Source organism: Nomia melanderi, chromosome 12 (assembly GCF_051020985.1).
Source record: "Nomia melanderi isolate GNS246 chromosome 12, iyNomMela1, whole genome shotgun sequence".
Classification (NCBI taxonomy): Eukaryota; Metazoa; Arthropoda; class Insecta; order Hymenoptera; family Halictidae; genus Nomia; species Nomia melanderi.
The window spans coordinates 15,553,939-15,575,892 of record NC_135010.1 but is presented as its reverse complement, the minus strand read 5'-3'; the positions used below and the strand labels follow the sequence as shown (position 1 = coordinate 15,575,892).

General features: G+C 50.6%; 5 protein-coding genes across 19 annotated transcripts; 1 reads left to right on the top strand and 4 right to left on the bottom strand.

The window, feature by feature from the left end:
- Positions 1-5: 5 nt before the first annotated feature.
- On the top strand, positions 6-2,273 carry Hr83 (nuclear hormone receptor 83). The gene is made up of 2 exons (XM_076372692.1): positions 6-434; positions 1,331-2,273. The coding sequence occupies exons 1-2, from the start codon at positions 431-433 to the stop codon at positions 1,945-1,947; spliced, it is 621 nt and encodes a 206-aa protein (XP_076228807.1). The 5' UTR covers positions 6-430; the 3' UTR covers positions 1,948-2,273.
- On the bottom strand, positions 2,197-6,660 carry conu (Rho GTPase-activating protein conundrum). Of its 5 annotated transcripts, none has more exons than XM_031991914.2 (10): positions 6,477-6,660; positions 5,396-5,603; positions 5,060-5,301; positions 4,844-4,974; positions 4,577-4,767; positions 4,300-4,471; positions 3,865-4,214; positions 3,599-3,765; positions 3,321-3,498; positions 2,197-3,167 (listed from the first exon to the last, which is right to left on the bottom strand). In XM_031991914.2, exons 2-10 carry the CDS (start codon positions 5,532-5,534, stop codon positions 2,791-2,793), a joined length of 1,947 nt encoding a protein of 648 aa, XP_031847774.1. In that variant the 5' UTR covers positions 5,535-5,603; positions 6,477-6,660; the 3' UTR covers positions 2,197-2,790. The 5 variants fall into 5 exon arrangements, with proteins under 5 accessions (XP_031847774.1, XP_031847773.1, XP_031847776.1 ...); XM_031991913.2 differs by having other exon boundaries at positions 6,357-6,524; XM_031991916.2 differs by having other exon boundaries at positions 3,865-4,211; positions 6,357-6,524.
- Positions 6,661-7,704: 1,044 nt separating this feature from the next.
- Positions 7,705-9,330, bottom strand: Tap42 (immunoglobulin binding protein Tap42). Its single transcript, XM_031992030.2, has 4 exons — positions 9,151-9,330; positions 8,702-9,040; positions 8,245-8,642; positions 7,705-8,160 (listed from the first exon to the last, which is right to left on the bottom strand). The coding sequence occupies exons 1-4, from the start codon at positions 9,328-9,330 to the stop codon at positions 7,956-7,958; spliced, it is 1,122 nt and encodes a 373-aa protein (XP_031847890.1). The 3' UTR covers positions 7,705-7,955.
- A 237-nt stretch (positions 9,331-9,567) lies between these two features.
- Positions 9,568-14,194, bottom strand: LOC116433673 (proton-coupled zinc antiporter SLC30A2). 9 transcript variants are annotated; one of them, XM_076372687.1, is made up of 9 exons: positions 13,038-13,055; positions 11,505-11,634; positions 11,198-11,397; positions 10,995-11,111; positions 10,765-10,913; positions 10,533-10,684; positions 10,191-10,434; positions 9,876-10,116; positions 9,568-9,804 (listed from the first exon to the last, which is right to left on the bottom strand). In XM_076372687.1, exons 2-9 carry the CDS (start codon positions 11,546-11,548, stop codon positions 9,659-9,661), a joined length of 1,293 nt encoding a protein of 430 aa, XP_076228802.1. In that variant the 5' UTR covers positions 11,549-11,634; positions 13,038-13,055; the 3' UTR covers positions 9,568-9,658. The 9 variants fall into 9 exon arrangements, with proteins under 9 accessions (XP_076228802.1, XP_076228801.1, XP_076228804.1 ...); XM_076372686.1 differs by lacking the exon at positions 13,038-13,055 and adding an exon at positions 12,626-13,017; XM_076372689.1 differs by lacking the exon at positions 13,038-13,055 and adding an exon at positions 12,626-13,017 and having other exon boundaries at positions 11,529-11,634.
- A 104-nt stretch (positions 14,195-14,298) lies between these two features.
- Positions 14,299-21,933, bottom strand: Uggt (UDP-glucose-glycoprotein glucosyltransferase). Of its 3 annotated transcripts, none has more exons than XM_031992013.2 (23): positions 21,782-21,933; positions 21,101-21,311; positions 20,787-21,022; positions 20,502-20,684; positions 20,251-20,423; positions 19,942-20,137; positions 19,641-19,854; positions 19,336-19,556; positions 19,026-19,247; positions 18,576-18,934; positions 18,248-18,491; positions 17,969-18,169; positions 17,627-17,885; positions 17,437-17,545; positions 17,154-17,339; positions 16,891-17,097; positions 16,425-16,817; positions 15,899-16,076; positions 15,617-15,799; positions 15,243-15,518; positions 15,045-15,161; positions 14,800-14,944; positions 14,299-14,712 (listed from the first exon to the last, which is right to left on the bottom strand). In XM_031992013.2, exons 2-23 carry the CDS (start codon positions 21,309-21,311, stop codon positions 14,660-14,662), a joined length of 4,566 nt encoding a protein of 1,521 aa, XP_031847873.1. In that variant the 5' UTR covers positions 21,782-21,933; the 3' UTR covers positions 14,299-14,659. The 3 variants fall into 3 exon arrangements, with proteins under 3 accessions (XP_031847873.1, XP_031847875.1, XP_031847874.1); XM_031992015.2 differs by lacking the exon at positions 21,782-21,933 and adding an exon at positions 21,593-21,733; XM_031992014.2 differs by lacking the exon at positions 21,782-21,933 and adding an exon at positions 21,488-21,652.
- Positions 21,934-21,954: the final 21 nt, after the last annotated feature.

Below are 21,954 nucleotides of genomic sequence, written 5' to 3'. Positions count from 1 at the left end.
ACACTCGCACGCGTCAAATACGACCCTCGAGCTGTCCGTCGTCCGCCGAGCGGCCTCCTTCCGTCCGTTTGTCGTGTCCGTCCTCCCTCCGAGCTCCCCCGCGAGCAGGGTTCTCCCCGTCGATAAACGAAACCACCCTCGCGACGATCGAGACACCTCCGTGTGGTCGCAGTTTCCGTCGTTCGGTCGTGAACGCGACAACAACGGCCCGTGACACCGGTTCGCCTTCGAATCGGTTGCCTCGCCGCGCTACGCCGCGCTACGCCGCGCTACGCCTCGCCTCGCCTCGCCTCGCCTCGCCTAGCCTCGCTTCGCTACGTTTCGACCGGTCCGCTAGTCGACCCTCGGCCTCGGCCATTTTCGTCCGTGCTCGATCGGATTTTTCAGTTGCGGCTTTGGTCCGCGACTCGAGATCCAAGGTTCGATCGGAATGGGTAAGTGGCCGTTTTCTCGTTGCTCCGTTCGCATCGGTGTCGGTGAGAGAGAGGGTTCGAGGAACGTTTTCCGGACGATCGTTCTCGTCGGAACAGGAAGAACGCTGCCGACTCCGGTCTCCTGCAAGATCTGCGGCGACCGCTCGTACGGGAAACACTACGGGATCTACTGTTGCGACGGGTGCTCTTGCTTCTTCAAGCGATCCGTGCGTCGCGGCGCGCTCTTCACCTGTATAGGTTCGAGTCATCCGTCGATCCGCGCGCGTCCCCGTCGCCGCCTCTTCCTGACTCCTCGGTTTTCGTTGCAGCTGCCACGGGAGCCTGCACCGTCGACAAAGCGAGACGCAATTGGTGTCCGCACTGCCGCCTGCGCAAGTGCTTCGCCGTCGGCATGAACGCAGCAGGTAAGAGTCGCGTATACGCTCGCTCACGGCTCGAACGATCGCGGCAGCCAAACGAGATGCAAACAATACGCGTCGCGCACCCTCCGCGGCCGTCTCGGCCCCCGCACCGACGGAGGGGGCATCGATCGAGGGGCTTTCGACGCCGAGGAACCAACGGACGGAGAGAGTGTAGTTTCGTTTTCCGTAGCCGTTCAAGAAGAACGAGGACCGCGCGTTCGCAACAGGCCCTCGGCCCTCGGGGCCCTCGAGGCCCACGCGAACCTCTCGTGGGGAGCACCGCCGGCCGACCGAGCCGCGACCTCCTCCTTCGCGGGACACGGTTCGCCGAGGGCGATCCTCGACGCCGGAAACGGCTTCTCGTTCTCGTCGGGGTCGCGTTCCGTGCGAGCAACGAGAATCCACGGTACGGGTAACTCTCGACCGAGCGCGTTCCGCTTCTCGTCTCTCCGCGCCGCGCGTCCGGAATGGAAATGCTCGTTTGAATGCCCGCAGGACCGGCCACGGTGCGATACGAGGTCGCCGCCGAGATATTCCTCGCGACGGTGCGGGCCGCTCGGACGCATCGAGAGTTCTCGATGCTGCAACCCGCGGAGCAGGACGGGATCCTCCGGAGAGGATGGGCTGCGGCGTTCGCCCTGCGAGCAGCGATCTGGCCGATCGATCTGTCCGCGTTTCGGAGCCGGCCCGGCTCCGCGTACGACCCTCTGGCCGCCGCGCGCTCCTCGATCGGCAAACTGCGCCCGGACCCGACCGAGATGTCGACACTGGAGACGTTGGTCCTCTGTCGGCCCGGTAAAGTTGCGCGACGCGAACGCTACCGGAAATGCCGCCAATTCTCTGAAACCGTTCCTCTTTCTCCTGGAAATCTAGAGATCGCCGAAACCGCCACCGCCATCCGTCTGACCGGCCGGGCGACGGACGCGGCGCTGGAAGCTCTCGTCCGGCATCTGAACGAACGCGCCGTCGAACCGTGCTCCTCGAGGCTGCTCAAAATCATGCTGGTCTTGCCTACTCTGACGGCTTGTTGCCCTCGGGATTTGGCCGGCGAGCTATTCGCGCCGATCATCGCGGACGAGGATCTCGAAAGGGTGATCGAATCTGTACGCTGAGGCGCGCTCCTCTTACCCTCTTCGCTTCCTCCCATTCCCCCCTCTCCACTCGTCTTGTTGCGCTTCTCCGACTCACGATCGCGATACCGCGACGAGACGAATATCTAGTCACGGTAAGGTAGTCTCTAAACTTTGTCCGTCCTACGTCGTCCCATCACTCGGAATCGCGCGGATTCGCTCGCCACGAGGAAACCACGAACGTCGAACGTCTCATCGGATCGCAGCGAGGAGAAAAAGCTTGCGTTCGGTTGTATTTTCTTTGGCACTTTATTGAGGCAAATGTAACAATTTCATGAAATACGATATGTACAATTCCTTAAAGTAATATGGCGCATTAGAAAACACGAGAGGAGCGAAGGTGGAAACGGGGCACCGCGAAAGCCAACTTTCGCGTCGGGAGAGAGTCCCGAGGGGCCCCCCGTTTTCATTCTCGCTCGATCCTTCGTTTCCCCCGTGACCGACTCGAGCGGAATCTTGCGAATAACGGAAACAAAGAAGAGAACAACTGAAAAACGCCGAGTAGAAAAATGAATCGAGAGAGAGAGAGAGAGAGAGAGACGTGCCGCGAGAGGAATTAGCGATAAGTCCGAATGCCTGTGTACTCGCGCGACGCGAGAAACGCGTACTCTCCAGTCGATTTCAGCCAAAAGCCGGAAAAGTTGGTCTCGCGTCGCTCGTTACGCGTCGAGGTAGTCGTGGTGTCGTCTCTCGCGGGGCAACATCTCTCTGCTTTTGCACCTGAAATTTCCTCGCGCACCGTCTACGCGTAGCCTAGGCGTCGTTTACGCGCGTCGACGTCGATCCTCGACGGAGAGCGACGCCCGATTGGATTCGCCGACCGCGTTAGTAATACTTTTTCTTGTACTTGCGATACCGCTCTTCCACCGACTGCCTGTGCAACTGATTGATAAGATCGTTCGGTACGTACCATAGTTTCTCCGCGTTGCTGAGAAGAGCTTCCGTCACTCGGCAACATATCGCAGCCATGTTAACCTGGGCCGTTAAATCGGTACGGTCGCGAGGATGAACGTACCGCGGTGGAAACAAAGAAGGTGCGACAATCATCGCAACGTTATGGATCGACATTTTGTTCGACGCCTGATTCTCGACGACCAGTTTCAAGAACGTCGTTAGCGCTTTCAAGGTACAACGATGTTCTATCGGTAAGAGTAGCACCAGCAAATTCAACGAGTACGACAACTCTCGTCGATCCTTTACTCCTGGACGCACAAAAGAAATCACGTGTTTTTACGAGATCCGATCGAACGGACGACAAGGGGTAGGAACCGTCTCTTTCCTCTCGAAGCGAAACGCGTCGCGGTGACCAGCGGCGCGCGTGACCGAGAACGCGAACGGGTCATCCGTCTACTTACCGTGGCTTTGGTAGAATGCGTCGATAAGTTCGACCGTGAGCAAAGGTTGCGGCAAATCGCGCAGCAATTTCTTCAGAACCGCCGACAGATCGTGACACGACGTGCGCCTGAACAATTTGTCCATCTCTTTCGGTTTACAATAGAAATCCGTTTCCAATTGCACGCATATCGACTCGACCTGAACACAACGACACCACCATTACAGTTTCATCGAGAAAACTCATCGCGATCGGCTTGTATTCTTATATTTTGATTGTCAAACGTGTGCGTGTGTGTACTTTCTGCTTGTGTCCTCCGACGCGAAGAATTCCCTCTTCCCTGACGCCGCGTTTGGTCAACTCGCTCAGAACTTTTTGGAAGACCTGCGGAATATTGCTCTCCTCGGATGTCAGTTGGCTGTCTCGAAGCAGCAGAGTGGACAACGACACGCCGAACAAGTTTCCAGCTACGAACAACACACAGTGAACCGATTAATACCGCGAGCTCGAATCGATCGAGAACCGCGACGAGCACGACACCATCTCCCATCGTCGTTGATGCGAACCTTTCGTTCGACGCTTGTTCGGTTTGCGTTTCTGCAACGGTAAATTGTATTTGTCAAAGACGGCGGTCAGTTCGAGCCACAGCAACGGTTGCAATCTGGTGAAATCTCGTTGCGACAACGTCTCGACTCCCAGTCGCCTCTGTATGTCGTCGGTCGCCAGAGTGTCCGCGTTGCCGATTCGCGCCTGCGACTTGACCTCGTTGGCTTTGCACATCTCCTCGAAGCTCAAATGCCCGTGGGACGAGGTGCGACTCAAGGGACGCGTGATCAGAGCGTCGTCCGCCGGCCTGTGCAATCCGTAGAGGCTGCTGTGGCTTCGGCTCACCGTCGCGTGACCGGCCGAACTCCTTCTGAAACCAACACCGACGCGACTAGTCGCGCGGGATCGAAACCTTCGAGGATCGTTCGTTCGACGATCGTCGGCGGGGCGCGTACCTCAACGTCGAATCCTTGCTGGAGCTTCCGGTGAGCTTCTCCCCGGCTTCGTTTCCCGTTGCATCGGACACGCTCGCGGTTTCGTCGGGGTCGCTGCCGCTCCTCCTTTGCGCGGTTCCTCTCGACGCGTGTATCGTGCCCAATCTGTGATAGCCCGTCAGCTGTATACCCTCTGCGATCGAACAGCACCGACAGGTGTGTGTGTGTGTGTGTGTGTATAGAACAACGACCGGAATGTCACCGATCCTGCAAAATTTCGAGTATAACCCAGGAATACCTGAATCGTTCGCGACGTCTCCTCGCAACCAGTTCCCGGCGCGCCTGAAGATCTCCTGTGCGGACAACGAAGGGGTGGACGGTGCTGGCGCGGCGGCCGACGGTGCGCTCGGAGTTCTGCGTACCGTCTCTTTGCTCTCGTTCGCCGTGGCACGGTGTTGAAAGACCGACACGAAGCTCGGCACGGCCACGCTTGCGGGACAGAAAGCCGGCGAGATTACTCTCGACACGCCGAGGGAACGCTCGCGCGTCGCGGACGGCCTCTTACCTCGCGTGGTGCGGCTCGAGAACGCCGGCAGCCGGAGGCGGAGGAGGCGACGCGTTCTCCGACATCGTGCCCGCCACAGAGTCCAGGGAGTCGGGCGTAGCGCTGCGAGATCTCGTTCCCGTGCTCGACGCCTAACGTGTCGAGAAAATACCGATTAGCGCGCGACTACTACTCGAAGTCGGATCTCCTTCGAGGGCCGTTCTCGTCTGGCAGTACCTCGACGTCTTTAAACACGTCCCTGATGTCGGGCTTGCGAACGCGTTGCCGTTGATTGAAGCGTTGTTTCACCGTATGATTCAGAGACCTGACCCTGCGTTTCACCGCCTCCGCTTGCGCCCGCGACAACGGACGCAGAGCCGCTCCTAGTTCCTCCGGCGGCACTTCCTTGCCAACTTTCCACGCTTCGGTCAGCTGTCCCAGTCCGGCGGTGCGCAACCATTCGGCCTCCTCCTCTCCGTCTGAAAACCTCCGTGTTATCATTTTCCCTCCGAGAAACTCCGACAGGCTACGTTCAAGCGTAGCGTCGGCGCGACAAGCGGAAACGTGACCCACCGTCGTAAGTACGAGGGCATTCCTCTTCCAGATAATCGTCCAACATTTTTGTCTCCTCGATCATCTCCTGATACTGCTCCCAGTAATCCGAGAGATGATTGTCTCCCTCCGCGTAAGTCGTTCCCTGTGTCCTCTCCATTCTATCGAACGGTTGTCCGCTGTATCGTCCACACCTTCTCCGCGATATCAAGCAGCCATTCGTACGGCTCTGAAAAGAATCGCATCGTGACATTGACTGAACTGGGAGGACGCGAATACCGAAAGGGCTAAACTAAACGCGAGAGTGCGATCTAAACGCGTCTAAAAGGATAACGATACCCACCGGTGGATCGGTGGTAAGCCGAATTAGGTCAAAAACCGAACGCGTCCTTTTAACCGAGACGCGTGTCACGAACTGCGAGAAATCGAAGTAACTTTACGCGTGTCCCCGCGCTCGTACGATCGTACGAACACGCCGGGCGAATCGCGATGCGTTACGGGAACCGGAGACCGGAGACCTAACCTCTCGGCGAAGAAGATTCGTCGATTTAGGAGGAAAAGCAGCGACAGGTTCATCGCGAAGCAAACGCGCGCGTTCAAGGGTAAACGTTTACGCGAAAGGTACAAGAACATTCGCGCGATCGTTTCGAGAATAAATTCTAACCTTACCGCGATCGACGGACACGATCTCGCGCGTGACTCACACGAACGCGAGCACGCGCGCGCGCGCGTCGCGCGACACACGCCTAAGAAACAAAGGAAGAAGAAGCAACTTTCGACGTCGAATCCGTGTTCCGGTTCCGACTCCTTCTCGAAGCGGAGAGATTTCCCACGCGAACGGACGGTCGGTCGCTCGTCGATCCAGCGACACGCTGGTTAATAGGCAGCTGCCTTTCAACGAAACTTCTCGCGGGCGAGAGCAGCGACGATACGACCTAAATACGACGTAACCGCGTCCGATCGACGGCAAACGAATTCGCACCTTCGTAGAACGTTCGCTTTCTTCGACTTCACTTGCACTGGATACCTAACGAGCGAACGTCGAGAACGCGTAAGTACTCGCGACTCGACAACCTGTTGCTGACGCATATACGACTCCCACCTGTATTTGTACACACTTCTTCGCGGTACCAACGACTTCGAGCTGACATCTGTATCTACGGAGAGCCGTTCCCCCGCTGGCAACGCATCTCCCATCTTTCTTCTCTTCCCGGAACGACGAGCGAGAAGACCGAAGCCAGTTGTACGTATCGGCTATTCGCGGTTACGTGCTGCCACTCGGCATGCGCGGGAAACGCGCGTTACACGGATCTTCCGCCAGAAACTTACGATAGGTACAGACCGCGCGCGTGCAATGTATTTTTCTGTCCACCGTTCTGAAATACCGACAGAGTTCGAGATCTCGCCATGCATTAGCGGACTCTAACCGAATCGAACGGACAACTATGGAACTATACGAGACTGCAACATGGAAAGTGCGCGGTTGGGAAGTTGATCTATGCACCGTTACCGGGTCCAAATGTTACGGCGTTGCGACATCTAGAGATTCGTATATAAGAGAGTTATATATCAGAGCTTTTTTAAGTATGTACCCCACGGTAAGAGAGCTTCCGAGCTTTTGAGCCACATGCAAAATGAGCTAACGAGCTTTTGAGTCTTTTTCACGCGAGGAAAACGCAATTCTGTCGGTAATGTGTACCGACGCAATTTGTCATGAGTTGGTAACGTATACCGACATATTTCAGGGGTCTCTCAAGGGCGTTTCTCGTGGTGGTCTCTCGAGGTGGTCGTCTCTCAAGGGGTTTCGAGGGGTTTCTTACACTGATTTCAGAGGTCTCTTAAGGGGGTTTTCTAAGACGAGCGAAGGTACACGTCGGTGAGGTGGACAGCATAGTCGTTTCTTTTGCTCCACATATCGAAGATAGGCTGGTACTGTTCGGCTAGAAGGTTCAGCGGTTTCTTCATAGGTGGCGAAACTAGGATTAAAGAGATTGAAGTTTCGATGGCTCCATCTGCCGGAGAGAGTTTGGTACTGTTTGGTTAGAAGTTTCAGCGGTTCCGCGTTATGCGGCGCCACCGATGCGGGTTCAAATGATTAAATATTATTATCTTAACAGGTTTTTGATCGATTGTACTCAACTATTTTTGCGTTATCGATGAAATACTGCTTACATATTTGAGGACGTAACAGTTAATTGTAATATCTTGTAGAATTTACATATGCACGTATTCCGAATATATACATATACATGGCGGGATGAGAAGAATGAAAAGGAATGTTTGTAATATTATTCATGTTTATTCGAATAACGTTTACTCGTATTGTACACAGATAACGAAGTAAACAATCATGTCGAGCTGAATGAAGCGAGTAAAGAATAAAGTAATATAAAAATGTTCACCCGAGTAGCATGAAAATTCCGAATTTCCAAGTGTGTTGTGTTTCGGTGAATAAAATAACTGGTAATAATGTGAAATGCGATGTCCATTTAAGGGGGCCTAAGGTGTCCCTTCGTTTACGTTTCCTGGTCTCTCTAGCGGGGGATCGGAAACGTCGAGCGACAAAGGGGAACGGTTTCGTTCAGCTTCTGTTGGCACGATTGCCCCATCCTCTTCTGTGCGTATCCTTGTATTCGTCCATGGCACGCAATTGCCTCAAAGTAGCCGCGTCGTCGGCTTCGATCAGTTCTTCTCGTTGAACGTCCTCCTGTTCAGCGTCGTTCCCACTGGTGTTTGCGATGTCTTGCAAACATTTCCCCTTGTCCTGCTGCGCCGGATCCGGCCAACTGTGTCGAAGAAACGAAAAGTTAGGGCAGTTGGAAATCGTGCAATTCCGAATACGCAGGCGCGTGTACGCGTACGGCACTTACTCTCCCTCCTTGACGCGCTGGTCGTAAAATTCTTGAACGGTGAGAACAGGTAAGCTGGGATAGCCAGCCCCGTAGACTTTCTTTTGCAGTTCGTCCCGCGTGATAATGATCGGCTGCAACTTGACGGAGGACGGCTTCTGCTTCCGCGGCGCGTGCGACGCCGCGCTTTCGGTTTTCCCCGTGTTCTTGATATGCTCGAGAATCGGCTTTTCCGCGGCCAGCATAGTTAGTTCTTCTATAGACAGGTTGACGTACAACTTGACGAGCGTGACAAAGTATTCGCGTTTAATCTCGTCGTCGATGTTCGGATTGGATAGATTCTTTCCGAGGGTTTCCAAGCGCGCCTCCAGTTCTTTTTGCTCTTTGTATCTCTGCAGCTTGGTGTTCCGGCGACATACCTGGAAAACGCGAAGCGTGAGCGACGGTTCCGAAAGGAGGAAAAACTGGTGATGCATACCATCTCCGTGATCGCCTCGCCGTTCGAACGAACTCTCTCGGGCTCGTGCTCGGTCTCGCGATCCGAGCGAATGTTCGGCACGTTCGCGTCGGTCAGGCCGTACGCTTTAACGCGCTTCAGGAAGTCGACGAAATAAATTTCGGCAACGGTCACGATATGCATTCGATCGTCCACGTTGCAAAGTTTCGTGGCGAGAGTACCGAGGAGAGCCGGCAGTAGCAAATACTTGACGTTCTCCGTGGCCACTTCGTCGAAGGTTTCGTTCTCGCTGAACATGTCGACTATAGAGACCAATTTCGTTGCATCTTCAAACATATGCATAGCGCGTTTCACGTCGGACTATCGTAAAAAGGGGGAACGGTAAAAAGACATACTACCAGCCATATTCTTTTCGGAAAAGAAGGGAATCGAAAGGTTCGAAAGAGATATAACGTATCGGCGTCGGTTACCTGAACCTTCGTACTGTTCGTCGGTTCGTCCGTTTTGTTGATGTCGTTGAACAGCTCGAACGCTCTGTCGAACAGTTGCGAGAGCGTCGCGGTGTCTCTCGCGTCGTCTCTCGCGTCGTCTCTCGCGTCGTCTCTCGCCTCGTCTCTCGCCTCGGCCCTCGACAGATTCTCTTCCGACATTGTCGCCGATTCGACACGGTTCATCCACTGAATTCGCAAACTGGCAAACGAACGTTTCGCGACGGAGGTTAGGATTAGGCGAAAGCGCGGCGCGAAGTTGGCAGCTCTCGAGACGGGGAACGATACTATCGATCGTTCGATCGGTCGTTCGTTCGAGACTGGTTCTCGAGAAATTCGAAAATGGTTCGACGGGATAGGAATGCCGTGTTGTCGGGGTTTACTAATAAGTCGAGAGAATTAATTCGTTGGTACAGGTTCATTTTCTTATGTTTCGCCATTTTTCCATCGTCGACCGTTTCGCTTTCGAAGCACTGAAATAAATACTCGACTACTGAGACAACGCTTTGCACTGCTTGCAATTCTCCATTCGTTGGTCGAACTCCTCGATCTGCAGCGTCATTTCGAAGAATCTGTACTGGTCGTGAATGTTCCTGGTGGCGGTGCGCAGTATGTCTTGGGGACTCGTGCCAGGCGCTTGACGAACAGAAACGAGAAACGATAGAGGCGAGTCGCGCGGTGCGCGCATCGAGAACAGGTTCGCATACTTATCGCGAGATGCGCGGACAGCGCGGTTTTGTCCAAGGAGAGTGCCCAGATGCGAAGGTTGTGGACTTTCACCACACCGTTGATCTGCATGAACGTGCTCTCGACTTGCGAGTAGTCGACGCCCTTCGGGATCCCTTCCATGAGAACGTTCATCACGTCTTTGATTATGGCAACGGTGGTCAGCATGACCAGGACGGAAAAGAGGAAAGTGCAAATAGGGTCGACTATGCTCCAGTCGGGCTGAAAACGCGACGAGGAGAAGTTAGATCGGCCGATCGCGCGACATCCGGCCGGCCATAGTTCCCGCGGCGTACCTTGAAATAAATTACTAGCGCCGCGACGAAGACGCCTATGCTCTGAATAAAATCTCCCAGCACGTGAATGAAGGCTGCTCGCACGTTGATGTTCTTTTTATCGTGGCCGTGAGCGTCCTCGTGGACCGTTTGGTTCTCCAGGTTGGCCGGCTGGCTCGACTCTCGCGGCTCGTACTCGTGGCCGTCGCTGTGGCCGTGGCTGTGGCCGTGGCTGTGGCCGTGCTGGTGCAGCGACAGGCCCATCCTGCGACCGAACATTCTCCGTTAGTTTGTTCGCGACGAGGCGATTCGGGAGGAAAAGCTCCTCTGTATAGTCGACTCGAACGTTCGTGTACCACTGACACTAGATTTACCGCGACGCCAACGGCAGACGAGATCAACATCACGGTAGCGTTCAGTTCGAATTCCCGATGAACGATTCTTTCGACTGCCAGGTAGAACAGGATTCCGGTGACCACCCATATCAAGAGGACCGAGGTCAGAGCTCCGATCACCTGAAACGAAGCGAGAACGATCGTCAGCCTCCGACGACGCGGCGTTTCGAAAAGAAGGGAAGCGCCGCGCTACCACGTACTTCCGCTCTGTACCATCCGAACGGCATTTTTCTCGTCGCTGGCCGACTCGCGACCCATATGGAGAACAAGGAGATCATGAAGGAGGCGAAATCGGTCAGCAGATGAGCAGCGTCCGTCGCGATGGCCAAACTGTTCGACAATACTCCACCTGGAAGCAGGGTCCGAGAAACGTATATATTAGATTTTCGTCGGCGGTTCGATTAGTTTTGTACGCGCATCTCTGGATTACCTACGATTTCCGCCATCATAAATAATACGCACAACGCGCTGGCGAGCAGCAGTTTCTTCCTGGCTTTCTTATCGATCTCCTCGTTTCTCTCTCTATGGCAGTGGTCTTCCGGTATCGCTGCGAAAGCAAAAGCCCGTAGAATTAAAGAGGGAGGTAGGCGACGAGAGTCGACTCGGTTGTTCGATTCGAACGGAGAGCCTTACTGGAAGGGCGTCTCTGGAAATCTCCGGTGGCCGCGGTTTCTTCGAGCGAACTGCCGCCGCTCATTACCGTGCAGCAGCCCGAGAGTTTCCCGTGAACGCAAAAGATCACCTTCCTAGGCGACGAAGCCTCGTTCTCCTCCAAATCATTGTTGTTCGGCGGAATACTCGTCCCGTACCCGTACACAGCTTTGTCTTTGAACCTGCGGAACATCGACAAACTCTTAGAAACGTCGGGACGTTTAATAATCCGACGGCGTATACACCGTATATATATATATATACATATATTGTCGTCGCGTCGTCGTACATCGTTTCGGTGGAATCTCTAAACCTTAAATCGTGCTCGGTCATCGCCGTTCGGTTCCGCTGGAGGCACCTTCCACTTTGCTCCGTCCGCGCGGATAAACGGCGACTAAACAACGGCTAAACGGCGACAACTGTCGAGGCGAAATTATAATACGTTCGGAAGAAAACGAGCGTGTTATCGCGTTTCGGGCGTCTCACGTAATCCTTATCGGTCCGAACGATCGCGTATCGTTTTCGGATTTCGGTCGATGGGGACGGAGGATAGAGGAGAAGAATGTATTCATCCTCGAGAAGGCGGAAGGGCGCGAATCGAGCGCGAGATACTCGGATTTACGTGACTCGGAGTTTCTCGGATTCCGATATCGGTCTCTTTTTATCGAGATATCTCGCGCAATCGTCGTTATCCGAGGATGCCGTGTGCAAACGCGCATCCGTTGGATCGTTATCGATCGTAAGAGCGTCGTTCGCGAAATCCTGCGATACCGAGGGCGTGTGCGCGTGCCGAGCCGATTTTTTCTCCCAATCTCGTCGATCGTACGCCTCTCGGCGTTTCCGCTCGCACTTCCGGCATGCCGGGCGCATTATCTATTCCTTTCCTGCGAATTTCCTGCGAAGCGCCCGGAAACTCGGAAACCTCCGCGTATCCTCGACGCGACCGATTTCGCTCGCCGATCGCGATTCGATCTAGGCTTTCTTCTCGCGAACTCTGCGTTCCGTTCCGTTCGTTTGCTCCGCGGCCGCGTCGTCGCGAGTCCTGCCTCTCGCGTTCCGCTCGAATTCTCGACGGCTACGATTCGAGGACGGTCCGAGAAAAAGAGAAAGGAGCGGCGGAGCGGCGGAGCGGAGAGCGCCAGTTTACGGGCCAGAAGGTTTTCTCTGGTCGAGGGAAGAGGCGGAAATCCCTGCCGAAAGCATGGAAATGTCGTTCGACTCTCGGACGCGCGCTCCTCGCGCTCCTCGCGCTCCTCGGGCTCCGCGCGTGCTGGTTCCGGCGGAACGGCTGGTGGGGAAAAGGTGGGGGCACGTGGGGGTCCGATCAACCGATCGAATCGAATCGACTCGACTCGACTCGACTCGACTCGAGGCAGAAACGGTTCCGGAAGGATGGATGTTCGAACTCACAGTTTCACGGTCTCGTCGTCCATGTTCCTCCGGGCGGTGCGCAGCGGACGGTCCCCTTCGATCGCGACGATCGCGACGTTCGCCACGGCCGATCGATTCGACGCGGCGGCGGATCGATCGGAAATATGCCAAGGAAAAACGAAGATGTCGAGGCGCGAGGACGCGGAGCCGAAGCCGAAGCCGAAGCCGAAGCCGAACCCGAAGTCGAAGCCGAAGATGTTGCCGAAGATGTTGCCGAACACAGGCGTGGAGGGGGTCGCGGCGGCGGAACGAACAACCGAGTCGGTCGAAGGCGATTTCGAGAGAGCCGTTAGCTCTTCGAGCGATAGACGACCGCGGATGGACTGCACGCGCGTCACTACTCGCGTAAACAAGAAAACCCGCCTGCCACTTCATACCGTCGCTCTTTTACCAGAAAATCCTCTGTCCAGTCTAGTCGGTTTGTTTTACCAGATAACTCTCTCGACTCTCGATGAGTTTCTCCCACTCCCATTGTCCCTGTTCCTCTCTCGGTCACCTTCCCGCGCTGCCCCTCCGGACTATCCCGATTCTCCGGGCTAATTCCTCGGTCCCGTTCCAGCAGGTCCCGAGAGCCTCCCTCTCCCTCGTGCCCCAAAGCGGAAAAGAGCTACCTACTTCTCTCTCTCTCTCTCTCTCTCTCTCTCTCTCTCTCTCTCTCTCTCTCTCTATCTGTTTCTGCTTTTCGAACTTCCTATCTGGCCGAGCCCGAGAGAGTCCGAGTCCGGCCCCCGCTCCGCTCGGTCGTGCGTCCCGCTCTCTCCAGTGCTCGTGTCCGCTGCTTTCTTTTTCCGTCCTACTCGGTTCCCCCCGGCCCGACCGCCGCGATCGCTTCCGCGCGAACACCGAGAGCGAGCCGGTTCGAGCCGTTCACCTGTCGGTTCGTCGCGTATCGGCTTCGAAACTGTCGGAAACTCGCGACGCGTCGCCGTTGAAACTGCTTCGGGCAAACTTGTTTTCGAAAACGGGACGATAAAGCGTAGCGAGTCGGCGACAAATGGAACCAGATAACGCGCAAAGAATCGCGAGAGCGTATTCTTTTAATCCCGCTCAATGACTTTGGCCGCACGGATATTTACACGAACACGCGATACGCCGACACGTGGAACAAACAAACGGACGGACGGCAAAGGCGCAAACACTCCGAATCGCGTACTCGCCGGCACTCCCCGGAGGACTCTCGTGGGAAATTCCATCGAGCGCGTAACGGGAGACGGCTCGAGGAAGAGCTCTTCTTGTTGTCGCGCGATCGCGATATCGAAATAAACTAAACTACCGAAATACTCGTGCACGCCGAATATATCGAAGGGGATAAGCGGGTTCGAAACAGCTTGAAATTACGTACGATGCTCGTTTCCCTCGGCCAGCTCTGTCCATTGTCGCGACGGAGGTGTGGCGTCTTCTTCCGACGAGATACCAATTATTACGTACCCGGCGCTCTCGATTTCGACAAACGATACGGACGTGCCTAAGAAAACAACAAACGCGCACGCGGTTTACACGGTTCGCACGTCTCGCGCGCCGCGAATCGCGGCTCGATCAACATGTTTTTCTATCGGCGTGACATGTCAATAGCAGCCAACCGTACAACGCTCTCGATCCTATCTCTTCCGGCCGTCGAAAGAGCTCGAGAAATAAGTATTCGCAGAGACCAGTTAAAAACGTTACATGTTTATTTTTTACAGCTATGCAGTAGACGATACAAAATCACAATCGTAATCTATTCTTTGACGGTCCTGCTGCGTTATCCTCGTGTCCACGACCAACCCGGATCGACCGAGATCAATCGCGACTAACCACCTGTAGCGTGGAAGAAACTTTTCCACGGTTGCACGCCGATCGCGCACCGAATTCGCTTCGAACGCGGTGGCGTCGCGTGGAACAGCAACCATTGGAATGTCGTTGGTCGCGAACACCGAGCGCTTCCCAATGCCGATAAATTCGCTTAATAACGTGCAGTTACCTCGTTGCTCTCGGCAATAGCGATATTCACGATTGGTGCGGCCATATCGTCGTTCACAGCTCTTGGTGCTTTCTCGAATCCGTCGTAGCTTCTTCCGCGAAAATCTCTGAAACCGACAGAAAAATACCGATCAAATCGACCGACGCGCGACCACGATTCCGTCTCTGTAACGTGCGCGCGTGTATCTGTGTACCGTGCTCTTCTTCCTTCTCCGTTTGTCTGTTTTGGTTTTCCACTTTCTGTTGCAAAGCTTTTATCTCCTCGTCGTAGCCGACCCATTCCGGTAAAATACGCACCGCGGCTTGCAACTTGGCCTCCTTTGTCATCGGATTGTTACACTGCCGTCCGAAAACACACAAAGATGAATCAGTGGGCCGCGGCGAACAAACAACGCTGCTAGGATATCTCTACGCTTTACGACTCTATGCTGGCGTTTACCAAATCGATAGTCTTCGCGTATCTCTTGGACGCGTCGTCGCACCAAGTTTCGCACCACAACCACTCCTGCGGTAACGTCTTTATGGCCACTTGATGGATCATGTTATTGGGAAGATCCTGGAACGATACGGTATAAACGATACATACGATATTCTCGCCGCTGTTATCATCGTGATATTTTCGCTACGCGGTACGGACTTGATCGAGATTCGCCAAACTATTGGGATCTTGACTCAACGCTTGATACTGTCCCCTCAGTCTGTCACCGGCCGCGATGCGTCGAAATCTTTTCAAGTCCACCACGTACAACGCGCTGATGTGATAGGAGCGACCCTGCAAGTGATTTCGCCAATAGCCTTGCTTCCAGAACCTGAATCCGTCCATTTCTCGCCTACTGTCGCAGAACGGAGTGTACGCGTACGGCGCCCCTCCCAGATCCATCGTGGCGAGTTCTTTCAAATCTGCTCGCACCACCTAGTCGACCGAAAACGAGAAATCGTTTCAGTTCATAACTGAACAACAGAACAACAGAACAACAGAACAACACCTTTAACGGTCCACCGCTTTTATACCTGATCGGCGTCCACGAATATGATTTTCTTCACATTTAGGGGAAACAGTACATCCAGAAAGAGTATTTTGTATCCCCATATCGTTCTCTGCTTCTCGGTTTGTTGATGGAGCCAACGGGGCCACTTGTACTGAACGAGCTCGTACTCGAACCCGTACTCGTTTGCCATGTACGGCAAGAAATCCTAACGAACAACAATTCACTTTTGTTAGTCTCGGTTGAATTTCCTCCTCGCGTTTCCGTTGCGTTTCCGTTGCGTTTCCGTTGCGTTTCCGTTGCGTACCTTTAACGTCGGGGAAAGATAATTCTTTAGGAACCAAAATTTCACGGGAGTTTTCGTGTGCTTTATAACGCTCAGCATCATAATTTTCAGAAATCTTTCGTACAAATGACCCGACGCCAGCGAAAAGATGTTCAGCTTCTCATCTTGGTCCTCGCTGTCGTCCGTTGTCGTGAACGTCCTAATTTCGGAAAGTGAAATCAATGACAAGAAAGAAATTGCAATCGCACATGAAGCGGTAATTGGTAAATGTTGTCGGTTGTACGCGAGTCGGACGAATATTTATGGTTTCGAGGACACATTGTGCAACGCAATTTATGTAAACGTGAGAAGCTTACCAAAATTTGGAAAAGCTAAAAACAAACAGAGAGAAAAAGTAAATGTTAAGAGTTCGAGAAGGCAACCGAACGATGTGTCGGTAAAAGTATTCTTTAGTTTCGGTTAAACAGGCAAGTTAAAACTACGCGTTAGCCATCGCGCGATCTCTACAAGGTGAGTTGAAAGCAAACAGGGCCAGACTGCCGCGTACCTCGAAATCGAATTCCATAATCCGGAATTTTTGTCGTCCTCGGACAAGAGATCCATTCCAACCTTGTCCGGCTTTTTCGATACCTTCACTTTCAGTACGTGACTCCTCAACGAACTTATAACCACTCTAACGTTATTATCCTTCTGTATGACGTCTTGACCGCCAACAGTGGCGAAATCGTATATTTCCGACGATCGTCCTTGCCGAAGCCGAAGTATCCATTCGCCCGGATTAGCTTTCAGTTGAAAATAGCCCAGGTTCGCCATAACTATCGTGTCCACCATCAACGGTTGTCTTTCCGTTCCTAACGTAAACTGCAATCCGCGAGGCGGATTTCCCATTACCGCCTCGAAGCAATGCCCTTCGAGCAACAAATGTTCCAATTCGAATTCGCTGCAAGAAACAACAGCGCGCTGAGTATTCGTCTGTAGGTAGAGACGTGCGAGAGCTCGAACGTTGCGTTCACCTGTGCACTCCCATCGCGACGTTATCCAATTTGATATTATCCAGATCGTAAACGCTCCTGACTACTTCCACCAACCAATTTTCAGGCGCATGGATGTACTGCGTCAACAGAGAGGAAGTCGGTAGTTTCGTAAACTTTGCCATTGCTCCGTTGATATGACCATCGGCGGAAAATTGTAAATGCGGCTCGAACACGAACCGATAGAAACTAAAACGAAATGAACCTGCACAGACCGTAAAGGGAACATCGACGGAATGATCTACCTTTTCAATGGCATGTCGCTGTTCTTATCCAGGCAGTTCAGAAAGACTTTAACGTTGCAGTTGAGAGACTGTTGCAACGTTTTCAAAATAGGGCCCAATTTTTGAGCACCGCGAGACACCGGATCCACGATCGCGACTAAAGAGAATGCCGCTTGCTCTGGGTTCGCCGCTTGAATCTTAATGGAGCTGAATATCGTAAGAACCGATACGATACCGATTAGATGTACATGTTCACCCCTGTTCTCTTTCCGAAGAGAAATATTAACCGCGACGCGTGGCTCACCTGTGATCATCGCCGTGAAAGGGAACGTCGAATCGACTTCGCGTCTGAGGATGCGATACCAACAACGATGTGATTTTCATGATCATATCGTCCGTGATTTCGTTCTTTTCTGCGAAACGAAACAATTAGTGTAAATTAACGTAAGCGGTGGATTAGGCTGGATCGCTGTAACAGAGTTCAGTTTTCATACCATATTCGTCGTCCTCCAGTAATTGTTCTTTTATTAACTTTTTAAATAATTTATCACCGTAACTGGTCTGGCTAAACCTTTCCAACAGCGAGAAGTCTTCGTTCGAAAATTCCTCGTTGTCGTCGAATGGCCCGATTAGTCTTCCGTTGCACACAATTCCTCGAGCTCCTTTTTCTATGTTCAATACAGTTTTAACATAGCGTTGGTACATAGGAAATTCATCGATTTGCTTTCTCAATTGTTCCGTCACAGCTTCTTCCTAATTGTTCGTTTTGTTTTGTTTTTTCAAATTCCTTATAATTGTGGTAAACGAAAGGTTTGTTATCCTCATGCGAACCTTACCTCTATATTAAAATTTCCGGCGGTGATAACCTTAGCCGCATCTTCTTCGATCACTTTACGAATGAAATGCCTAGCCTTCTCTGTGGATAAACTATTTAAAGCGGCTAATGCTATTTTATTAATATCGACCGTGTCGTCCAGGTTATTCGCATCGGTCATAGGATTAACGATTACGGTGATTCTAACATCGGCGTTTGATTCCTAAATCGTATGAAAATATGCAACGTTGGTAATACTACTTTCACTCGATAGAAACTAGATAGAAGCTATCTTACTTACTATGTAATCGAGAGCCTCGCGTAGCAACAGTCTGCCGGCTGAACTGTTCAAGTCCGTTACCACCCAAAAGGTATACAAATGATGTATATTCGTGCGTCGCGGCACGTAAAGATAATGCGATTTGTTCATCAACCACGTCGAAAAGTCCTCGGGACTCCACTTGGAGTAATCCTCATCTTTGGGTACGGTGCCGATCAAGTTCAGCCACGTGTGCTTTTCCGCTTTCAATATTCGTTCGTTTAAACTGCGACAGAAAATCAGGGGCGTGTATAAAAGCAAGTTGCCGTCGAAAATCACGACGAATATCGAAAATGAAACGATGTCGTACCGCGGCATGACATTCGGCTGATTCATCATGTAATCGACGACATCGTCCCCTTCGGTTATCTCGCCCCGATACACCGCTTTCTGTAACGCGGGTGTTTGCGATATGATGGTAGAGAGGACAGCCTCCTCGAACGAATCGGCGTTCAATTGGTCCGAGGATAAAGGTACTCCGTTCATCAGAGCTTGTGGAAATTTCTTAAAGCCGGATCGTTTCACGAAATCGCCAGCCAAGTGTCGTCCTATGTCGTACTCGGACTCCTCGCCGAGAATATAATTGATATCGGCCGACGAGTCCTGCGCTCTTATAGCTTTCTTTACGTCGTCTAGGTCTGCTCCATCAGGCCCAATGTAATTTCCCAGCTAAAATGAAAAGACGACCACCACACGAATCGTGAACGAATCGTGAACGAACCGTAAAACGGTACAACACTCGAACGTGAAAAGTTCTTACGTCTACTAGAAACTGGAGAGCCTGTTCCGATCCTTTCATCTCTGCAAAGTAATGGTACGCGTTGTTCACCGCGACGCTAGCATCCATTAAACCAGTGACTGTCGCGTCGTAATTCGTTACAAATACAAAACCCACGCGTAACGGTGCGGCATGGAGATGCAAGGATTGCGCTAAAGCTATTAGAGGAGTAGATTCGGCGCTTAATGGATCGATGATCAACACCTGTTCGAAAGTATCGAGTTCTATGTAATTTTATGTATCGGTCTTCCTTCGGTCGTTTACGAATCAGAGGCAATACGTGCGTACGAACCAAATTGTACAAATTTCTTCTAATATTTCGAAGCATCCCAGGAAAGGTTGGCCTCAATAATTCCGTTAGCGACGCTGACCACCTTGAATAAGTTGAATCTTGCTCGATATCGTTTATCCAAATTATAGCCGAATCCCTTATGTCCATTGCAAAATCTTGTTTGTCCATATTCATGGATAAATCCAACGATAGCAGTTTGCTCATCTTTGTATTGCTGAATCCTGCCAATGAAACATTCGGTTGGTCTAGAAATGTTTCTCCGCGAAATCGCATTAATCGAATTGTTGATACATGATCAATCGTACCGATCTTACGAAGAGATTCCATTACTCTGAGTTCGCTTCTCAGCGATTCCAAAAGACTGAGCACATCTACAGCTTCTAAATCAAAAAATAATCCATTCACGAAAAGTGCAGTGTCCGTGGGTTGAATGTTCAAGTTTGAAGAAAAAATTGCTTGATTGAGTTTCATTTCCTTTTTCATTTCACCGTTCACCTTTGTTCTAATCAACGATTTTGCCTGTTGATAATAGAGAACCGGAGATCAGTATTCATCAGCTTATGCCCAGCAATGTCATGTTTGTAAAGTCTATGGTGTAGTATTTACTTGCATAGGGAAATTTTGTGAAATATCGGTCAGAACGTTAATAGCCTCGCTTGTAGGAGAATTCATTATCCTTTCGGCAGCCTGGTGACTCAACTCTTGGAACTGCCATACTTTTAAAGCACCGATTTCATGACTAGTTTCCAATAAATGAGTTTGCAATTTATCTAATTCCTCTTGCTTATCAGGATACAGATTTCTAAAAGAATCACAGCCGCGCATAGAGACATTCTATCAAAATATACCGTACGTCGATGTTTTACGAGAAAATGTTGTTAGAAACACTCAAGATTAGATATGTAACCACCTTACTTTAAAGTCATAAAGTTTATTCCATCTATTTCTTCCATGCTATCGCTGGAAGTTTCAGAATCTTTGTCGGCATTATCCTTTATATCCGAATCGTCTGTAGCTTTGTATTCTGTCGATTTCATTTGCAACTCTACACCGTATCCCGATAAACGTACATTCTGTTCTGCTCTGTCCTATAAAACGTATATGGAAAAACGAATATCTAAATGATACATACGAGTTACAATAACCATTATAATGTATCGATGTACCTTTAAATAGTGTCGCAAAATATAAGTGAATCCTTTACTTTCTGCAAGATCTTTTAACTTTTCATGAAAAACTGAAAAATTTGGGGCCCCAACTTGACTGTATAATATAACAACTTTATCAGACTGTTGAGATGTACGATAGCGATGATCCACGCTGTAAGTATCAGGATTCAACCAAGTCTCCTACAGAACATATGCCTTGTTAGATACGTATAAATTCCATACACATAAGCAAGCATCCGATAAAACTATCTAATTATACTTTTTATATTATACAATTCTTACCCGATTAACTAATTCATCTAATTCTTCTGCAGAACATGTAAATTTTCCACCAATATCTACCACGTTATAACATCCAAACTTGGAAATATTCTTATTTTCAGCCATTTGGGTAAACATCTCCACACGTGCAGAATAAATGCGTAAAGACAATCCTAATTTAAGTAATGCTATTTCTGAAGACGATAAATATTTTTCAGCAAACTCAACAATAGAATTATAATTCTCTTTCTCCGTGACTATAACAAAAGACGTACAACAGAAGATATATACGATGCTATAAAATTTAGCTTTGACACAACTGAGATTAAAATTACCATTCCTGAAATCATTTTTGGCAAAAGTATCTATAAACTTCCAAAAATAATTTGGATTTTCATCGTTTAGATACTCTGCTGCTTCGAGCATCAAAGGTGTTTCTTTCCATTTCGCATCTATTAAGGTGGTCACATATTTATTAACCCTTTTATCCGCATCAAGTTGTGTCGTACACAAAAGCAGCAGATAAAATATTGTACTTGACCACATCTGTAAACAATACGAAGACTGTTAATGGTAATGTAATATGTATCAGAAATGTAGAAAAAAGAAAGATATTTAATTGGGATAATCGTAACGATTAACAATATTTTTGCGTAAAGGTATCATTGTTCTTCGAAAAATTTAAATTTGAAGAAGGAAACTTATAAGATTTATCAACGAACGAGGGGCTTCCGATAAATTTGTTACATTGGTTGCACGAGGAAACAAACGTCACGTGAGAAACATTTGCGTTAAGTACTACTTTAAGATTATAACAATATCGTTACTGAAGTTTTTAGAATAATTTGAGATTCGATTAAATCGCTTATTATAACGTTAAATTGTTTGAGCAAAGTAACTAGCTTGAATGTGTACGATCGACGGAAATGAATGAAAGTGATAGAAATAATCTGTAAATTCGAATATTAACAGTAACGTGATACTTGGAAAAGAATAGCTTGATATGACTTACATACCTTCAAATTTGCAATAGAAATTATGTTAACGGAGAAGAATCAAGTAACATCAACAGCCAATCCATGCATTGCACGTGCCGGTAAATACCGCACTGGTGAAGAGAAACAACTCTACGAGTTTACACGTATATATAAATACAGTATTGCCCCCATAACTTCATGAAACTCTCGGC